The following is a 19,617-nucleotide window of genomic DNA, read 5'->3' as shown; positions in this document are numbered from 1 at the left end:
TAATGCACTCAATAGAGAGGGATGGAGGCTCTGAAGTGGAAACAACAGGTTTCATTCAGACACAGGCACAACACAGCACAGCATCGAAACATGGGCCACTTGACTCTGCTAAACCATGCCCTGGTGCACCCATGTATGCATGCATTATCATAAACTACTGATACATCTCACTGTCTTTCCCCCGCTGCTTCCGGGGCACTCACTACCAACCATAGGAGCAGCGAGCGCCTGCTCACAAGAGGGTCTTCCACCTGTGGGGGGAACATCCATGTCCACTATTAATCACCACAGGGGGTGCAGTAATAGAATTAGAAATGAACAGGATAGAACCAACATTATAAATATATGTGGAAGAATTATGGGACCAGACCAGGAATCAAACCCAGGTCCTCTGGAAAACCGTACGAGTGCTCTGCCATCTGAGATATCTGGGTGACCCACCGGTTGAGCAACGCAATTCTTCCACATATACAAGTGCCACTCTTTCCCCCGCTGCTTCTGGGGCACTCACTGCCAACCATAGGAGCAGCGAGCGCCTGCTCACGAGAGGGTCTTCTCTCTCGTGAGTATGTGTGGCATACCCTGCGTCGGTGTGGCATCCCGTCCAGGATTGTAGCCCTCGTCAAAAACTGCTTCATCAAAACCGACGCTTTGTATTGAGCATGGTACATGAATAGTGGATGTGGAGGAAGCGGGTCAAACAATTTGTAGCTGTACTTACCAAATGTGTGAATCAGATAAACAATTTTTCAATTGGTTTGGCCATTCCCTCTTCAAACTGAGAAGCATCTCATTGCTGCAAACCTCAGCAGTTCTTGATATATTTCCATCTCCATATTCTATAGCAAGCCAATTGTTCAAAACAAAAAGAAAACTAGGAAAATGCAGGCAGCACACAATTAGCACATCCTAATGGTTAGCAACCGATTACAACAGAATAAAAGAACATCAGAAAAGCAAGAGCCAATACCATTTATCCACAGCATCAAGGGAGAAAAAGTGTTACATAAGGGGAAACAACAACTCTTTTAAAAAAACGATGCAAATAGGCAAGAGAGCTGTATCTATATCATAGTCAGAAGAGAGATACAAGAGATGATAAGCACATCGATTAGAAAGGAGGAACAAATTAGTATTTTAAGACTAATAAGCCGAAGCATTTCAAGTCAAACATGAAAACTATTCCCAGGATCTAAACATATTCATGCCGGGAAGAAGCACCACAGATTATCTTTTTGTTTTGACACAAGTGATGGAGAAATAACGGGAAGATCAAAGCAACATAAAGTTTGTATTCATTGATATACAGAAGGCTTATGATCATGTGCCTCGGGAGGAAGTCAGGAGATGTGCAAGAATTCTTGGAGTCCTGAGAAGTATGTACGACTCTTGCAGGACATGTAGAAGGAGTGCCAGAGAAGAGTAAGAAGCAGTGTGGGAGAGAGTGAGAGTTTTGAAGTTGGATTGCACAAATGATCGACACTGAGCCCCTTCCTCTTCCTGATTGTCATGGATGTTCAAACTGAGCAGGGGCGGCAGGAAGTGTCTCACTTGCTCGGTGGATGGTGTTTGGAGATGACATTTTTCTTCATTCGTATGCAGCACAAGGCTGCAGGGTCGCAGCATTAGCTGAGGATATGACCATGCTGCTGATGCAATGCCCTCTGCTGGTTAGAGTAGGAATTTGGAATTTGGCCTTCGTGGCGGCGAGAGCTCACCGACTCTTCGTAAAGGACACCATGGAACCTTTAACTTCCACCAATGAATGCTGGCAGACGGGACACCCGTTTAATGTCCATCCGAGGGACAGTACGCACATTGATGAATCACCCTGTCTGTGAAACACTGGGATGACAGTTTATAGCTGGGTCAAGATTCAAACCCAGGCTTGACAGCTTAGAGATGAGTATGTGTACTTCTTGTACCTCTAGAGTCTAGACCATTCTGTCAGCCCATACAGATGACACTGGGTTATGTGGTGGGGATGATAATAATATGACTGAGTATCGTGAGAAATGGAGAGAAGGGTTGGACGATAGGGGTGTGAAGATCAGTCGACCAAAAACTCAATATAACATGTGGATTGTCAATTTGAGCCTCGGGAAGTGGATCAGATCTGGAGAAAGTGGGTAGCTTCAAGTATCTGGGGTCAGTGGTGACAGAAGATGAAAATATGGAAATTAAACAACGGATTAGTTATGGTTGGAATAGTTGGAGGAAGTACGGTGGAGTGTTGTGCGATAGAAAAGTTCCACTGAAACTGAAAGGATTACAAGACAGTTGTGAGACCGGCATTGTTATATAGTGCGGAAACTTGGGCAACATCAATGAAAGAGAAACAGAAACTGGATGTAAATGAGATGTGGTAGCTGAGATGGATGTGTGGAGTAACAAGAAAGGACAGGATTAGGAAGCAGGACATCAGGGGTTCAGTAAAGATTGTGGAAACATTGAAGAAAGTACCCGAGAAGAGATCAAATTGGTTTTGTCATTTGATGAGGAGAGAATGTGAGTGTATATGTGGTGACGTGAGTGATGGAGATGAAACTGCCAGGAAGAAGGAGAAGAGGAAGGCCAAACACCAGATGGAAGGAAGCGGTGATGAGAGATTTACAAGTTTTGGGATTGGAATAAGAATTGGCGAGAGACAGGAGGAAACGGCGAAGGATGATCAACCATCATTGTGGTGACCCCAAGTAAAAATGGGAAAAGTCGAAAGGAAAAAAAAAAAAGAATATTCAGATGAAACTTGGTGGACAGGTTGGGTGTGTGACCACGGCGAATTGATTCGATCTTGGTGAAGATCCGAATCCGGATCTGGATACGAAAATTATTTAATTTTTAAGTGATTCTTCACCATTGAGAGATAGGGCCAAAAACGATTTAGTACTGTATAGCATGATATTTTAAATATGTATTGGGCCTGATATGCTCTCGTGGATCAGGCATTACATGGCGGAGGTATGTGCTCTACCAAGTGCCCTTCTAGTTTAGTGTGTCATCTCTTTGTTATTGCAGGTCGGGGACCCCTTATTCGGTAACCCAAAAATCGGAAAGAACAGAAAACCGGCAAAATGTTGAAACTCCACAGTCCTACAAGTTTTTTTTAACCCCTTTATTGTGCAAGCATTCTGAAAAGTTAATCACCCAATGCCCAACAATTTAGCGGGAAAAAGCTAGTGCCATGGAAGTGGCATTTCACAACCACTAAAGATGACCCTGTGAAGTGGCGTGTCTATCCGATTTGGCATCACAGCATGGTGGAGCCTGGTGTTGGCTCAATGGTTCGCGTGGTGGCTTGGGATCCTAGGGTCCTGAGTTCAAGCCCCGTCAGCCGCTGAATTAATACACCAGGGGGTTGACTCAGCCTGTCATCTTTCTGAGGTTGGTGAAATGGGTACCAGTTCCAGTGTGTGTACTGGTGGAGTGGCACTGCATCAGCGACACAGACACGCTTCAAGAAATGATAGCTACCCCGGCAGCTAAGCTGCCATACGACCACCACCACAGCATGGTGCTCTATCGTTTTGTATGCATAATTGTGTTTGTGCAATTCCTCCTGTATCGCAATCATGTCTTAAAGGCCTTCAACATCTGGACGAACTAGTGGTGCTTCGAAAAGGAAGCATTTATTGCTCAACATTAAAAGCAAAAAGTGGAGTTGTTGCGGAAGCATGACATGGGTGTTTCGGTGAAACGCCTGAGTGAGGAGTATGGCGTTGGTACATCGACAGTCTATGATCTAAATAAACAGAAGGAGCAGATATTACATTTTTATGGTGAGAGTGATGTGTCCAAGCTAATTGACAAAAGGCAAACATCATATCAGTCGAAGATCGCTGATGTCGATAATGTCTTGATGGTGTGGATCAGGCAGCGCCGTTCAGAGAATTTTCCCTTGGATCGTGCAATAATCATGGCACAAGCGAAAACTTTTCATGATAACTTAGGCCAAACATCGCAGTGTGAATTAGGCTTAACATTTTCACGATGAATTAGGTCAGCAACAATGAGAATTTCATTCACAAACCAGCTTTGCTTAGCTCCTTCACCAGAATTGTCATGCCATAGGCTGATTTTGATGGGTGGTTCAACAAATTCCGGAAGAGACGTGGGCTACGTTTGCTTAAGGTCTGTCGTGAAAAAGCCTCAGCCGACCAGGAAGCCGAGGAGGCCTCCATCAAATAATTCATAAGGCTGATATCACCAGTTCTGTACAGATAGGTATAGTGACCCGAAATCCAGAAAAATCAACAAAAACAGGAAGCCTAATTCCCCATGGTTCACGGAGAAGGGGTCCCCTACTTGTAATTCAAAGAGATTTGTCTCAAAGGCTTTCCCTCTGAATGACTATATTGTGTTGCACATAAACCCCATACTTACGTTTCTTGCCTCTGGTCATCAACAATGAGAATTTCATTCACAAACCAGCTTTGCTTCGCTCCTTTACCAGAATTGTCATGCCATAGGCTGATTTTTTGTGGCTTGCCCATATACATCGGTATGGTAAAGGTAAAGGTGCGCATACCACCACGCCTGAAGCCCTGTCACAAAAGATGAGCTTCTTTCAAAACCTGTAACATTAAACTGAAAACTCATTGTTCAACTGATGTATGATTCATTTAATGTATTACTTATTCACTGATAAAAAAAAAACGAGTCAAAGAAATAGGATAACCAGTACATGAAAAACAAAAAGCTAATTGAGAAACAACAAAGCAGATAAGGGGTGAAATATTTTCGACTCTTGTTAACCCCCTACCCCAAGCAATCCTTCCAAATTTCCAGTTTTGCTCTCCTGAGAGTTTCCTTCAGAATCCATCTTGTTTACCCCATGATGCTACCCATTCCTCTCGACACCCATTGTTTTCCAAGTCTCCCTCTATCTTATCCTTCAACTTCACTGATGGTGCTATATATATGTATATATATATATATATATATATATATATATATATATATATGTATATATATATATATATATATATATATATATATATATATATATATATATATATATATATATCTACGTACGAGGTGTGATGAAAAAGTATCCAACCTTAATTTTTCGTGCGTAAACAAATGAAGCTGGGGAGGCGTGGTTTGGTGCACGTATGTGGGCGATCCTAATCCGTATGCGTGAATATTTTCCCGCCTGCAGAAGCTGTCAGTCGCCGACAGACCGCCGATGAGTGAGGAGGTGTAAGTGAGCGACATCGGATTTTGGTTTTTGACAAAATGACGGATCACTGTGGTCTCATCGCCAGTGATCACTTTGTTGAAGAAGTTGGGATCGCTGTTCACAGTCTTCAGCATGTCCTGTGCGATCTCCAAATGGAGTTGCTTCTGCTCGATCGTTAGCAGCTTTGGCACGAACTTCGCTGAGATTCTCCTTCAGCCCAAATCCTCAGTCACAATGGAATGAACGGATGCAATGCTGACGCCCGCCTCATCTGCAAGTTCTCTGATCGTGATTCGACGATCCTGCATCAGCAGGGTCCTCACTTGGTCAATGACGATCTCATTTCTGGATGTTGAGGGCCTACCAGAACGTGCTTCACTTTCCACTGATGTGCGACCATCTTTGAAGCGGTTGTACCACTCTTTTATCTGTGTGGTGCCCATTGCTTCGTTCCCGAAGGCCTGTTGAATCTTGCGGATCGTTTCCACTTGGGAATCGCAAAGCTTTACACAAAATTTGATGCTTTAGCGTTGTTCAAGTTTTTCCATCATTTTGTCAAAAACGAAAATCCGATAGCGCTCACTTACACTTCCTCACTCATCGGCGGTCTGTCGGCAACTGACAGCTTCTGCAGGCGGGAAAATATTCACGCATACGAATTAGGATCGCCTACATACGTGTACCAAACCACGCCTCCCTAGCTTCATTTGTTTACGCACGAAAAATTAAGGTTGGATACTTTTTGAACACATCTCGTGTATATATATATACATCTATATACATATATATATATATATATATATATATATGTGTATATGTATATATATATATATATATATATATATATATATATATATATATATATATATATATATATATATATATGTATATATATGTATATTGTTGTGGTTGAGGAAATTCGCAAACCACCATTCAGGTCCTGTAGGTGAGATATCTCTGTAAGTACATGTGTAGTTAGCCCCAAACCCGTTGTTTAGAGGGAATAAATGTGATTCATTCGGGCTGCGACCCTTTAAGATAGCCGTTTTTCTGTTCTATCTTTATTTTGAACCAACCACGTCTCAACTGCCATCACACAACAACCACCAACCGCAACGCCGCTTCACCACAACAACAACGCCAACAGCCACGACCTTTACCTTCACAGCACACCATCCCGCAACCATCGCATCACCGCCATTCCAAGTGTCACCGTGGCCAGGGACTGCCACTTTAGACCCTCCACCACCTTCGCCTCTCCTTCTGCGGCCATTCCCGCACCGCTTGTGGGCACCGAGCGTCAGGCAGTCCTGGACTCGTACAGGGCGCGCGCCGAGCAGCGGGTGCAAAAAGCGGCCTTTCCGAGGAAAAGTCAGATCAGGAATGATACACGCCCACTTCCGATCCGTCCTATCAGCAAGCGCGGGGCGATTTGGCCCCGCCTCCAGGCGCGTCGGAGTACAATCGATATATGCAAATTTGAGGATCAGGGGAGGTTCACGCCCACTTTTCCTCCGTCCAATGGGAGAGCGTGGCTCCGCCCCCGAGCTCATCCTGATCCGGAAATTTGCATATGGGATCTCCTGCCATACTATAAAGCGCCGAGCGCTGGGCGAATTCAGTCAGTTTTGGGCTCGGGCGAGTTGGAGAGGTGTGGCGGCGGCGAAGTGTGGCAGCGGCGGAGTGTGGCAGTAGCAGTCAAGACGGGTCTGGAGGAGAGTCAGTCTGTCGGGGTTCGGAGTCTGTCGGGGAGCTGCAGAGAGGTGAAGCCGGGAGCCCGGTCGAGGTCGCAGTGGAGTCGCCCGTCGCGGGACCCAAGCAAGCCAGCTATCCTCTTTCCCCAGAGCATCAACAATTCCCCCCTTGCCCCCCCCCACACGTTGAGATAGTGCGGAAAGGGGGCCCCGTTCCCACCCCATTCCAATCAGTGCCAACGAAACCCGCGGAGGAGCGCGGAGTCGGGGCACCGCTGCGACATTTGCGGCTCATCACAAGATGGGTAGGCTCCGCCCGGTCTCGCGCTCACAGACCACGTCTGCCCCCTTGTCGTTGAGGGTGGCCCTTTTCTTTTGCTTTTGAGTATATGTGTTGTCGGCGCCGTCTGTAAAGTAAAACTGTGTAAGTGTTGCCGTGTGCTCGCGTAGTCGGTAGTAGATCTGCATTGTTGTGTTTCTTTTGTTGCAATTGCTTTTGGTGCATAATTGTTGTAATTGTATATGTGTGCTATCCGTGTGCCGCGGAATAAATGTGCCTCATGTTGAACTGTTTTTCCCGTTTCGCTTCGTCTTTTCTTTAATTGAATCTCCATCTTACTTCACGTAAAGGGTTGGTAGTGGGCTTCATACGCCCGATAATTAATCGGAACCGTCGAGGTTGACGATAGCACCACTCGGTTATCCCGATAGTACGGAACGGGTCGCTTAAGTGGCCCGTGTCCGGGGTCGACCTGCGGCGAGGTGCGATCGCCCGGTCTACCCTCCGTGTGGGTACTTAGGTAGGTCGAATTTGGCGAACAACCCTATCCCACGCGGGGGGCCGATTGGCACAATCGTGGTGAGGCCGAAAGGCCCACCCGTGACTAGTTCCCGGCGTTAGTCCGAGAGGGTCACGACGGAATTATCCATCCGGTGGGCGACATGCCGCGATTCGAGTTACGTGGCCGCTCGCACGCCGGCGGGCGCGAATTCGCAACAATATATATACTGTATATATATATATATATATATATATATATATATATATACATATATATATATATATATATATATATACATATATATATATATGTATGTATATAAAAAAATATATATATAAATATATCTCCTGTTCCTTTTGTCCTGATCCATTCACTCCTCCTCTTCCTCCTACTCTATGTGCAGCACAAGGCTGCAAGTAGAATCATTGGCTGGGGGAGCTGCTGTGCCACTGATGCAATAACCATTACCAGTATACTGGTGCTAATTTCACCAACCTCAGAAGAATGACAGGCTGAATCAACCCCACCTGGTGTTAATTCAGTGGAAAACAGGGCTTGAATTCAGGACCCTAAGATCCCAAGCCAGCCACCCTAACCAATAAGCCAACACCAGGCCGATTTCGAAATGATTCTTCACCATTGAGAGATTATGGCGAAAATGATATATAGCACAATATCTCAAAAAGTTGTGAACAAATTGGGTGTGTGACAAGTACGATGTGATTTGATTTTGGTGAAGATCCGATTCCAGATCTGGATGCGAGATTTTTTTTAATTTTAAAGTGATTCTTTACCTTAAGAGATGGGGCCAAAACCATAGCACGATATCTAAAAAATGTAACGGGCCCGATATGTTCAATGGATCAGGAGTTGCATGGCGGAGGTATGTGCTTTATCGAGTGCCCTTCTAGTCATATTTGGAACATTTTGACAACATTTACGTACCTTACAATATCCATTGTCCAGTTGCCTTGCTCCAGTTTTACCTCTTTCAAATTCCAGCTCAAAAAAAGCATTGGACATTGTACCAGAGTGTCTATAAATTCCAGTTGTTATTGTCATCAAATAGCTGTATTTGTTGTATTTGAGATTATCTTTCAATGGTAAAATCTGCCACTGCAAAAAAAAAAAAACCAGCAGGGTAAAAGAAGATCATAGTACATTTTCTACATAGTTTAAAAATAATGACGAAACAACATCTACAAAGAGAAAAAAACTCCAGCAAAGTGCAATGTCACCCCATAAGTTAGTCTTGAAACCCACTAAACATGAATTTCATGCATTCAATATCGTCTTTGCCTCAAGTACCACTTTTCACCATCTGCTCAACTTTACTGAAAGGAAATCTATTTTCATTTATATAACAATATTGCAAATAAATTTTACACACGTTAAAGGCAAAGGTATTTGGCTGATGAACACATCATCTCCGAAAAGAAAGAATTCCAAGCTCAGAAATCAGGAACATATAAAAGAAGAACTTAAGAAGTGAAGAGCAGAAGAACTTAGGAAGAGAAGACTTGGGTGGTATGTTCTCCAAAAAAGCATGAATAAAAACTGTTATGAAAGATATGGAACGTTTGAGTTTTCACAACACTTATGCATTGGATACATCTGTATGGATCCGATGAATGCCACATATCGACAAACCCGCTGAAAAAAAAATGGAAAATGGACGTAAAATATTTGTGGTTGTTGTTGTATACAGTGCAAGGCATATGCTAGCTGTAATTAGGTCTTCAAATAAACTTGTTCTAGAAACCCCCCTTTTCCTTTTTATAGTCCACTTCACATCGTGTCATACTGTATCCCATCACTCTTCTAGGTACATAGCAGCTCTCTCTCTCTCTCTCTCTCTCTCTCTCTCTCTCTCTCTCTCTCTCTCTCTCTCTCTCTCTCTCTCTCTCTCTCTCTCTCTCTCTCTCTCTCTCTCTCTCTCATTAGATACTTGTCTGATAAAGGGATGTCCTTCAATGCTGGAAAATCTCAGTCTCATCCGATCCCTGTTGAGGGATTGTCAAACATTCCCAACTATTTATTTCCTTGGTCATCCACTGGAAGATGTTCAGTCTCTTGAAGATTTAGGACTCACCATCAGCCATGACCTTTCCTTGGCTTGACCACACAGCAAAGCTGGCCTCAAAAGCCAGCCGCAGATGGGGCATCCTCTGTCGATGCAAGTGTTGCCTTGGAAAATCAGAGCTACTCACATTCTACAAAGTCTTTGTCTCATGCTCAATGGAGTCCTGCTCTTCACTCTCAGCTGGCACCCCAACAGGACATCTCTCCTGGAATATGTGGAATTTAAATCTCTCAAAATTATTCGAATCTCCCATGATCAGACCAAACCACAAGGTTTGTTGCTTTTACATCGCAGACATGTTGGTAGTCTCTCTGTTATTTACCATCTATACTTCAATATTGCTCCCTCTGCTCTCTCAGTCATCCAACACTCCCTATCTACCCTGGGATGCATGTGTTCCTCAGGAACCCCTTCCCCACCCCCTCAGTTAAACTTACAAAATCAAGGAGGGCTGCACACCTCAACTCTCTTATTGCTCACTTCTCCTGTCTATGGAACCACCTTCCAGAGGCTGTTCTGTCTCATTCTTCTCTCCGGGACTTCAAGCAACCAATGCACCACGCTCACTTGTTATCTCCAAATCTGTTCCATTATCTTTATTACCCTCCATTAACCTTTTCTAACCTAAATATCTCACTTGCTAGTTCCAGTGTTCCTTCTCTTCCTCCCTTCCCTCTTATCCTATTCATTCATTCCCTTGATGTTTATCCTATTGTCAGATCTACCTTGCCCTTCCATGAGCCTCACTCCTGTAAAAAAGCAAAAAAAGGAGTTTGGAAAAAAGGATAATGGTCTGCAAATGCCATCTGTCAACAATCCTTTTAAACAAATGCAATTTGTTTTGTTTTTTATATTTGTATTATTAGCCCCCATAGGATTCGGTCTCAATTTCTGTGTCTGTGTGTGCGTGTGTGTGCGTCCGCAACCATATCTCAGACATGCATGGGCCGATTTTATTTGTACTTCACACAAAGACAACACATGATGGTATACATAAGGACGTCTTTTTTTTTTTCAAGATCAGATCCATGATGGCCATTTTAGTTGTAAAAAAGAAAAACCCCAATGTTGAACACGTCCTCAACCATTTCTCGAACCTGCATTTACCGGTGTTGTTCAAACTTGGCACACAGATTAGGAATGATGCCTTACATCATTCCTTTTTTTTACATCACGTCATTTTTTTCCGAGATGAGATCCAAGATGGCCAACTGGCAGCCATTTTGTTACTTAAATGCATCCCCAACTATTTCTCCGACACGCTTGGTCCGATTTTGTTCAAACTTGGTGACACAAGCACAGTACACAATGGCATACACTTGCACCTAACTTTCTTTTGTGATCTGATCAAAGATGGCCATCCAGTAGACTGGTGGCCATTTTAGTTGTAAAAAACCCAATGTTGAACACGTCCTCAACCATTTCTCGGATATGCATTTACCGACCTTGTTCAAACTTGGCACACAGATAATGAATGATGGCGTACGTATGCACGTCATTTTATTTCGGCATCAGATCCAACATGGCTGACTGATGGCCATTTAAGTTGTAAAAAAAACTCAGTGTTGAACACTTTTTTAACCATTTCATTTAACACATTTAACCATTTAACCTTTTTTTAACCATGCATTTACCGATGTTGTTCAAACTTGGCAGCCAGTGAAGGAATGATAGCTCACATATGCACCTCATTTTTTTTTGTGAGATCAGATCCAAGATAGCCAACTGGTGGCCATTTTGCTAGTTCAATGTGTACCCAACCATTTCTCAGATATGCATGATCTGATTTTGTTCAAACTTGGCGAAAGCACAGTACATGATGGCATACACGTGCACCTCACTTTATTTTGCGATCTGATGAATGATGACCGACTGGTAGACTGGTGGCCTTTTTAGTTGTACATACATATGGGCTAGCCCGTTAACTCCACACCACAAAATTACTAAAACAATGGGGGCTTTTTTTTCCAGAATGGCCTGGTGTTGGTTTAGTGGTTAGGGTGGCTGGCTTTATGTCTTTTTAACTTGTTTAAACAAAAACTACTCGAAACATAAAACGGTATTGTACAAAATTAATTCCACAATATTTTTTATACAATAAACTTGTTCTGTGTTATAATGTATGATTTATAAATAAACAAGCAGAATATAGTGTATGAACACGTGAGAAGAAAAATCAACATCAGAGAAGGATCATTCCAATGCAGTGAAAATGACATCATCAAATGATCAATTTACTATGAATTGTATAAAGTTGTGGAAATATTGATTCTGGAACCATTCTTCTTCTTGGTTTGGCCGAGTTAGGTAAGGCAGCTTGGTTGCTGGGTAGCTTTCATTTTGTTGGGGAACAACTATGCCACTGATGTTGTGCCCCTATACAAGTACACAGGTACTCATTTTGCTGACCTTGGAAGGGTGACAGGCTGAGTCAACCCCACCTGGTGTTAATTCACTGGAAAACGGCTCAAGCTCAGGATGCTAAGATCCCAAGCCAGCCACCCTAACCACTAAACCAACACCAGGCCATTCTGGAACTATTTAAACTGCTTTACTAAAACATTTATACAATTCTATGGAGTGTTTTAAATACATTTTTAGAGGCAAGAACTTGTTGCAGAGGTTTACAGGACCACATAATGTCATTACCTCTTTGTGATCCCTCATGTCATGGATTCTGCATATTATGGAAAAGATTACAAATATTCCCACCAGAGTGAAAACCGTAGCAAAAACCACTCCATTGTTTTTCAAGTCAAACTTGTCCCACACAGTATAGAAATTGATTGCATTTGGCAAAAATGCTTGTGAACTTATCGTGATCGGAGAGTCGGCAACAGATGATGGATAAGATTTGCGGTTCAAAAGACAAACAGTTCTTCTGGCTGTGGAGTTGGTATGTGCCTGTGTCAAAAAAAAATGTATATAAGAAACATATTTTGAGATTGTTTGAAGTTTAAAAGGCATTCAAGTGATTAGTAACAGTTCTGAAAACTTACAGGTACAAAGTATTCCATTTCACGAGGCTTAATTTCCTTATTACTCTCAAAAATATATTTTTGTGAGAAACAAAACTAAACCTCTCAACAATGATTACAGAAGCTTGCAGTAATTATAGTGAAACAAAAATGAGTTAAAACAACGACTGTTACATTCAACTTCAGACTCTCTATTCATACTCACAGCTTAAAATAGAAGAGAATGCAGTTTTATAAGGAGTGTACATATTTCTTTTCTTCTTTTTTTTGTTAATCGAGAAATGTTTACATTTGTGGGATTAGTTTTCACAATGTTCGACTCAAATATCATGTTATAAAACAATACCATTATAATAAATGTCAGTGTGTCTCCTCCATAACTCCAAAACCATTAAACTTAGCGGCCCCAAACTTTGCATGCATACTAAGAAAACACCAAGGAAGTACACGAGTGAAAATTGGGTGTTTGGGTAAATTTAAACACCCCTTTTGAAGATAATTTAGGGGGTGCTCATCACACAAAAAAATAATAAGCCTTACGAAGATGGTGATGCATCATCTTGGTCAGCCCTCTTTCAGCTTGCTGAGGTCTTAAGCCACTATTTTGTTTGGCCTGCTCAACAATGCCTTGATTTGGTACAGACCATAACAGTTTCTTTATGATAAAGTGCTCAATTTTTTTTCTCACTTTCCTCACTCATATCATTGAATGCCTGATCTTCATACCCACTAATCATGGTGTACGTTGTTTTGGTGGGTGCGATAGTTTTCAAATTAGGAGCTTGGAGCGATTTTATGCATTATATGATGCAATTTTCACCGATGAACTCTAACGGACTAATTAAAGTATATCATCGAAATATGTATTTGGCTTTGAGGATCGGATCTCGTGGACTAAATAAGTGTTGAAATCTGGAGTGAAATCTGAAAATATGAAGAAATTCGCAATTTTTTTTTGTTTTTCTGGGTATCTCCCATTCCCAATCAGCTTGCTATCTCTTGCCAAGCCAGCCGTTCCTCATCAACCATTTTGTTGGAGTGTTTGCTTGAGTGCTTAAGCCATGAAGTGAATCATCAACTTCATATCCTGGCAAATTCTAGCCAACTGGTCATAGCCAGGTTATGTTCGTTTTTTTTTATTTTATCCCACGTTCCTCATTTTCGCTCCTTTTCTCCCAGGTATTGTTACTTCTGATCCCTCAGCTCAATCCTTTTCTTCTCCTCACCCTCAAAAATACAAACAACACAAGTGAAATCCTTCAGTACAGCGTGTGTGGTGAGGCAAATGAGTACACTAATGTTAAAATATGCAATTTATGCTTTTTCAGTTGAAAAACAATTAAAAAGCGTACTTAATATTTGAAATGCAAAAATCTTGTTATTATTGTGATAAGCACCTTTATATATAACAGAAGGAATGAAATAGTTTGATACAGCGTGGCAGGAGGCCACAAAAGAATGATAGCATAATAAGAACTTAGCTTTCAGCATTCGGCGATCGGCGCGAAATGCGATGGTGGGCGGAAATGACGTCTTTCGGCGCGAAATGCGATGGTGGGCGGAAATGACGTCTTTCGGCGCGAAATGCGATGGTGGGCAGAAATGACGTCTTTCGTTTGGTCGTGCATGAGAGGGGCGCGTTTCTTGTTTTTTTTTTCCCGTCAAGCAATAAATGAAATGGTTTTCACATATACAACACATTAGTTTCACAAATTTCCATTGAAATACTCGGGTATTTCCATCAATTCTCGCCATTTCCGTCAAGGTTACGCACTGCATCTACCGGACGGCCGTCATTGGCTGTCTTGAGGCACGTGGGGGGGGGGGGACAGGGGACACCGGAGACGTGGTAGACACCGGGGACATTTCAAACTCGGTGCAATTGTATACAGCGCATGCGCTGTAATAACACTCGTCTTCACTCTGAAAAAAAAGTAAATCATGAACAACAACACGCTCTAGTAACAATCAGTTACACTCACTCTCAGTTATTCAAAAGCATGCTACAGATAAAGATCTGTACCCTTTCTCATCCACAGGACCACACTGCACCTCTTTTCACACTTATTGACATGAATAAATTACATACAGGGAGAATTATGTGCATAAGCATATCAGCAATCTTCTTCCACGAGTCTTTTCATCTTACTTTACAGCAGTCCTTGATATCCACAATCATTTCACTAGATCACAAGATAACTAATTTCTACCTTGCTGTGGTATTGGGAGTTACGTGTGGGCTGATTTTGCTGCACAACACTTGCACATCATATTTTATTAATACACTATGTTATTATGGCCACGTCTTTGGAATAGCATTGATGGAGCAGTAAAGGCAGTCATCTCTAGCTTGGTTTAAGTCTTCTTGTGAACCAATTTGATCTCCTATTATTGAAAGTTTCTTTTCTTACACATTGATTTGTTATTCACTCCTGCGATTCTTCACCTTATTGTTATTTCATTGTTTTTATCTCTTTATTCTTGTTATTATTATTGACAGTATCCTTGACCATTTTTCCTTAATTCTCTGTCATTTGGTAGTTTTGGTCCAATTTATTATTTATATTGTTCGTCCATAGGCATATCAATACAAGCATTGGCTTCTGAAAACGCCTCCATGTTTGTTTCTGCATGTGTTATTTTGATTGTATCCTTCTGAGTTCACCAAGATTTGGAAGTATTACTTTCATATATTTTAGTTTTACTGTACTTATATTGGCAACTGTGGAAATATGCGTTTTTTAAAATCGAAATTGAAACAACACATCAGAAAAAAAACAAACTCTATCTCAAGTGCTCAGTTACAACTTAATCCTACATCCCTTCTTCTTTTCAATATCCCCAAACTGAAACTTCACTAAAATGTCTCTTCCTTTAAAAGCTCTTCATAACATAAAGAGAACGCTCCAAAAATGTACAGTATTTTAAAATGCCAAAAATGTATAGTATTTTAATTATAAATGCTTTCCTTATAATTATCTGCTTTTGAATTACAAGAAAAGAATAAAGGAGATGTAAAGGGGGGGGTTGGTGCGCTCCCCCAATGACCCACCACCCCCTCATCCCTCTCCCCTCCCCTCCCTGTGTGTGTGTGGGGAAGGGTGGGGGTGGGATGAGGGGGGTGGTGGGTCAAAGGTGGGGGCACACAGGGGGTGGGGCTTGGGTGGGTGGTGCTTGTGTGGGGGGGGCTTGTGTGGGTGGAGCATTTTTTTAAATGAAATTAACATGTTGTGTGTGGGAACTAATAAACTAATCACTAATTATGTGGCTATGATGGATGTGGATGTGGCTTATGTGGGTGGGGTTTGCATGGATGTGGCTTATGTGGATGGGGCTTGTGTGGATGTGGCTTTTGTGAGTGGGACTTGTGTGTATGTGGCTTTTGTGAGTGGGGTTTGCGTGGATGTGGCTTATGTGGGTGGAGCTTGTGTGGATGTGGCTTGTGTGGGCGGAGTCAAAAGGGGCAGAGTTTTAAAAGGGGCGGAGTCAAAAAAGATTTTGTTTTTTTCAATTTATCTTTGTTTTTTGTAATTCCTGTGAATAAAATGAACCTAAAATCTCTTCCCCCTTTGAATCACATAATTTTTAAGTCCAAGGAACTGTACCGACGACATCAACAATTTTAAAAAGTTCATTTGTCCATTGCTTGGTATAACCTTTTTCAAAATGAGGTTTCCACCTGTATATTCTTACGATATCACCAACTTTGAACTTAGACTTTCTGACATTAATCTCTTTTTCATATTTAAATTTTGTAAATGTTTCTAATGGCTTTGTTTTCGTTGAGGTATGAATCATGTCATTGTACTTATCTACAATGTCCTGAATTAAGGATAACCATTGTTGAGAACCGAGTTGAGTGAATTTTTTATATAGTCTCTCTTTCAAAGTGTGATTAAAACACTCAATAACAACCGCTTTTCCTTCATTAAAGGTGTTGTATAATGTAATGTTGTTATTTTAAAGAAAATTCAAAAATGTTTTGTTGTAGAACTCTGTACCCTCATATGTCCACAATTTTTTAGGTTTTCTCTTACTTTTATTAAATATCTGTTGAAAGGCTAACATAAGAGTATTTCCTGTTTTGTTTTTCAAAGGGACAACCCACGCATATCTACACCTCAAATCAATAACGGTTAAAGCATACTTGTACCCCTTATCATAATTGAGTTCAATTAAATCAGTGGACCAGATATAATCAACTTCCTTGGAATAAACCTTCCTTGTATGAAACTTTGTGATTATTAGTTTCTGTAATTCTTCAGCTAATTGCTCTTCAATCTTAATTACATCATTAGAGCCTATAAGTTTTTTGAATTTCCAAGCCCAAGTTTCAATTTAGCACTGATCATCTTCTTCACGATGAACCTATCAACTTTTTCTCTCAAGGTTGGATTTTGTATCAGAGACAAATTATACAACATTTCTCTATCGGCTTCATGCTTTTCTTCCAACGTTGTGGTATTCCCAGAATCAATATCGTGCCTCATGCACACTTCATCAACCCTATTGATAGGTTTGCTCCACGGTTTAGGATTGTCAGCCTCATCTAATATTTTATTCAAGTTTGTTCCTGGGCCACAGAAAGAATACCCTGGTAGATGTAATTCCCCTGGTATTCCAGTTGTTGTAAATTTACTTCCTGATAAAAACTTTTGTATATCTCCCCCTTGTTTGTGTTTGGTGAATTCACTCTTTTTTGAGCCACACAACGAACATGTACCTTTTTGTATAACCCTATTATTTTTACTTTTAACATATGAGATATTTTTACTCTTGGTTTTCTTTTTACATTTTAGACAATAACTCATTTATTTATGTGAAAAATTCCTACAGAGTGCGAAAACCTTTTTAGTTTCCAACATGCACATTTGAATCTTAATTTTTAAAACATAAAGAATCCTTAGAAATGTCTTCACTCTCTCCTCCATTTATTTAAGAAAAAAATGTAAAACTTTAATCAAAGTCAATCACACCAACATCATTAATAATATAATCTTTTCCTTCTTTCTCTTCTTCATCTCCACTTTCTCGTTTAATCTTCTCCCTGAAACCGATGTAAATAGTCTTGACGCATATATTTCTAATAGACTTGCCAATTCTTTGTTTTCCTCCTCGGTGCGTTGAGATTTATTTATTTTCTGAAATACCTTTGATCTTATTATAATCTCACTGGTTTCCATATTTTTATATTTATTTATTCTCTCTCTTTCCTCCTTCTCCCTCTCCTCCTTCTCTCTCTTCTCCCTCTCCTCCTTCTCCCTCTCCTTCTCTCTTGTTTCAGTTTCTTCAACTCCTTCCTCATCCCTTACTATCCTTGAACCACTTTCACCCCATAGAATATCATACATTTTTTCATCTGGATTCTGCGATACTCTTGAATCCACAATTATTTTTCTCATAATAGGAAACCAATAAGATTTGTTGATGATTTCTAAAAGAGTTTTATATTTCATCACCTTTAGAAGTTCATTTTTATTTAATATTTCAATCAAATCTCTATTTGTGGGTTTTTTAACATCAGTATAACGCCAGTTCTTCATTGAAAAATGTCCGTGTCTATGTTCCAATTCATAAGGAATGTAAAATTGAACACCCTTTTCTTGTAGGTATCCTTGAATGCAAATATTATAATTTTCTTGAAGCCTTCTTGCTGTCATTTATGTATCACAAATATATGACAAGCCGGTAGGCGACATGGGTGGTCGCAATATAATTGCATACTAGTTCTACAGTTTTTGACGGATCGGGCTGAAAATTTTTGACAAAGAGGTTGACTATAGTGTGCATAAAAGCGCAGAAGCTGATTTTTGATTTTCAAAAAACATATATAAAAAAATATTTTTCGGATTTTTTCAAAAATTTCAAAGTCCCGTTGCTAGGCAACAGTGACGTCTATAGCAACGGTGCACAAAAACATACAACTCGATCCTGGTATGAACCTACCAGTCAAGTTTGATCAAAATTGGTTGACTCCTCTGGCCTCCAGAGCTGTCCATTACAGACAAACAGACAAGCCGGTAGGTGACATGGGTGGTCGCTACATAATTGCATACTAGTCATAGTTTTTGACGGATCGGGCTGAAAATTTTTGACAAAGAGGTTGATTATAGTGCGCATAAAAACCAGGAAGCCGACTTTTGATTTTCAAAAAATTATATTTTTTTAGGATTTTTCAAAAAATTAAAAGTCCCGTTGCTAGGCAAGGTGGTGTCCATAGCAACGGTGCTCAAAAAGCATAGAACTAGAACCTGGTATGAACCTACCTGTCAGGTTTCATCAAAATCGGTTGACTCCTCTGGCCTCCAGAGCTGTCCATTACATACAGACATACAAACAAACAAACATACATACAGACAGACGGAAAAAGCGAAAATTAGGGTACTCTAGCAACCACCCAACAAGCCGGTAGGCGGACATGGGTAGTCGATCAAGTTGAATTTAGTCGTTTTTCAGCCGTTACGAGCCAACAAAAGCGTCCATAGCAACGGTTCTTTCTCACACATAACTAGGACAAACCATGCACCTACCATACCAATTTCATGTATATCTGACTCATAGTCTCTGAGATATAACGAACTTCGTTTTTTTATTGTTTTCTACCAGGGTTCATTCAAAGTCTATCTTCTCTGACAGTTTTCATGGGAGCGGGCTGAATTTTTTTGTCAAGGAGGCTGAATGTGTTGCCCACAAACGATCATAGTTTGATTTTTGAATTTCGATATTTTAATTTTTTTAGATTTTTTGGAAAATTTCAAAGGCCCGTTGCTAGGCAACTGAGGGGTCCATAGCAACGGTTCTCAAACGCACACAACGAGGTCATGGTCTGAACCTACCACCAGAGTTTCATCAAAATCGGCCTACGATTAACGGAGTACTGGCCTGGACAGACAAACAG

The 19,617-nt window shown here is 41.0% G+C and overlaps 1 protein-coding gene across 2 annotated transcripts in view; it reads right to left on the bottom strand.

Annotated features, from left to right (window-relative positions):
* Positions 1 to 19,617, bottom strand: part of LOC147014076 (polycystin family receptor for egg jelly-like) — a 127,840-nt gene that overhangs the window by 56,441 nt on the left and 51,782 nt on the right. For both annotated transcript variants that reach the window (XM_085851700.1, XM_085851702.1), the window contains exons 12-15: positions 12,391 to 12,645; positions 8,604 to 8,774; positions 4,384 to 4,544; positions 722 to 874 (exon numbers count right to left, since the gene is read on the bottom strand). In XM_085851700.1, coding sequence (XP_085707826.1) covers positions 722 to 874; positions 4,384 to 4,544; positions 8,604 to 8,774; positions 12,391 to 12,645 — 740 coding nt within the window. The remainder of the gene's footprint in view (positions 1 to 721; positions 875 to 4,383; positions 4,545 to 8,603; positions 8,775 to 12,390; positions 12,646 to 19,617) is intronic.

This window comes from Eptatretus burgeri, chromosome 13, assembly GCF_056783735.1.
Source record: "Eptatretus burgeri isolate ZD-2024b chromosome 13, Ebu_testis_v1, whole genome shotgun sequence".
Lineage (NCBI taxonomy): Eukaryota > Metazoa > Chordata > Myxini > Myxiniformes > Myxinidae > Eptatretus > Eptatretus burgeri.
The sequence above is the reverse complement of the archived record's forward strand: the minus strand, read 5'-3'. Positions and strand labels throughout refer to the sequence as shown.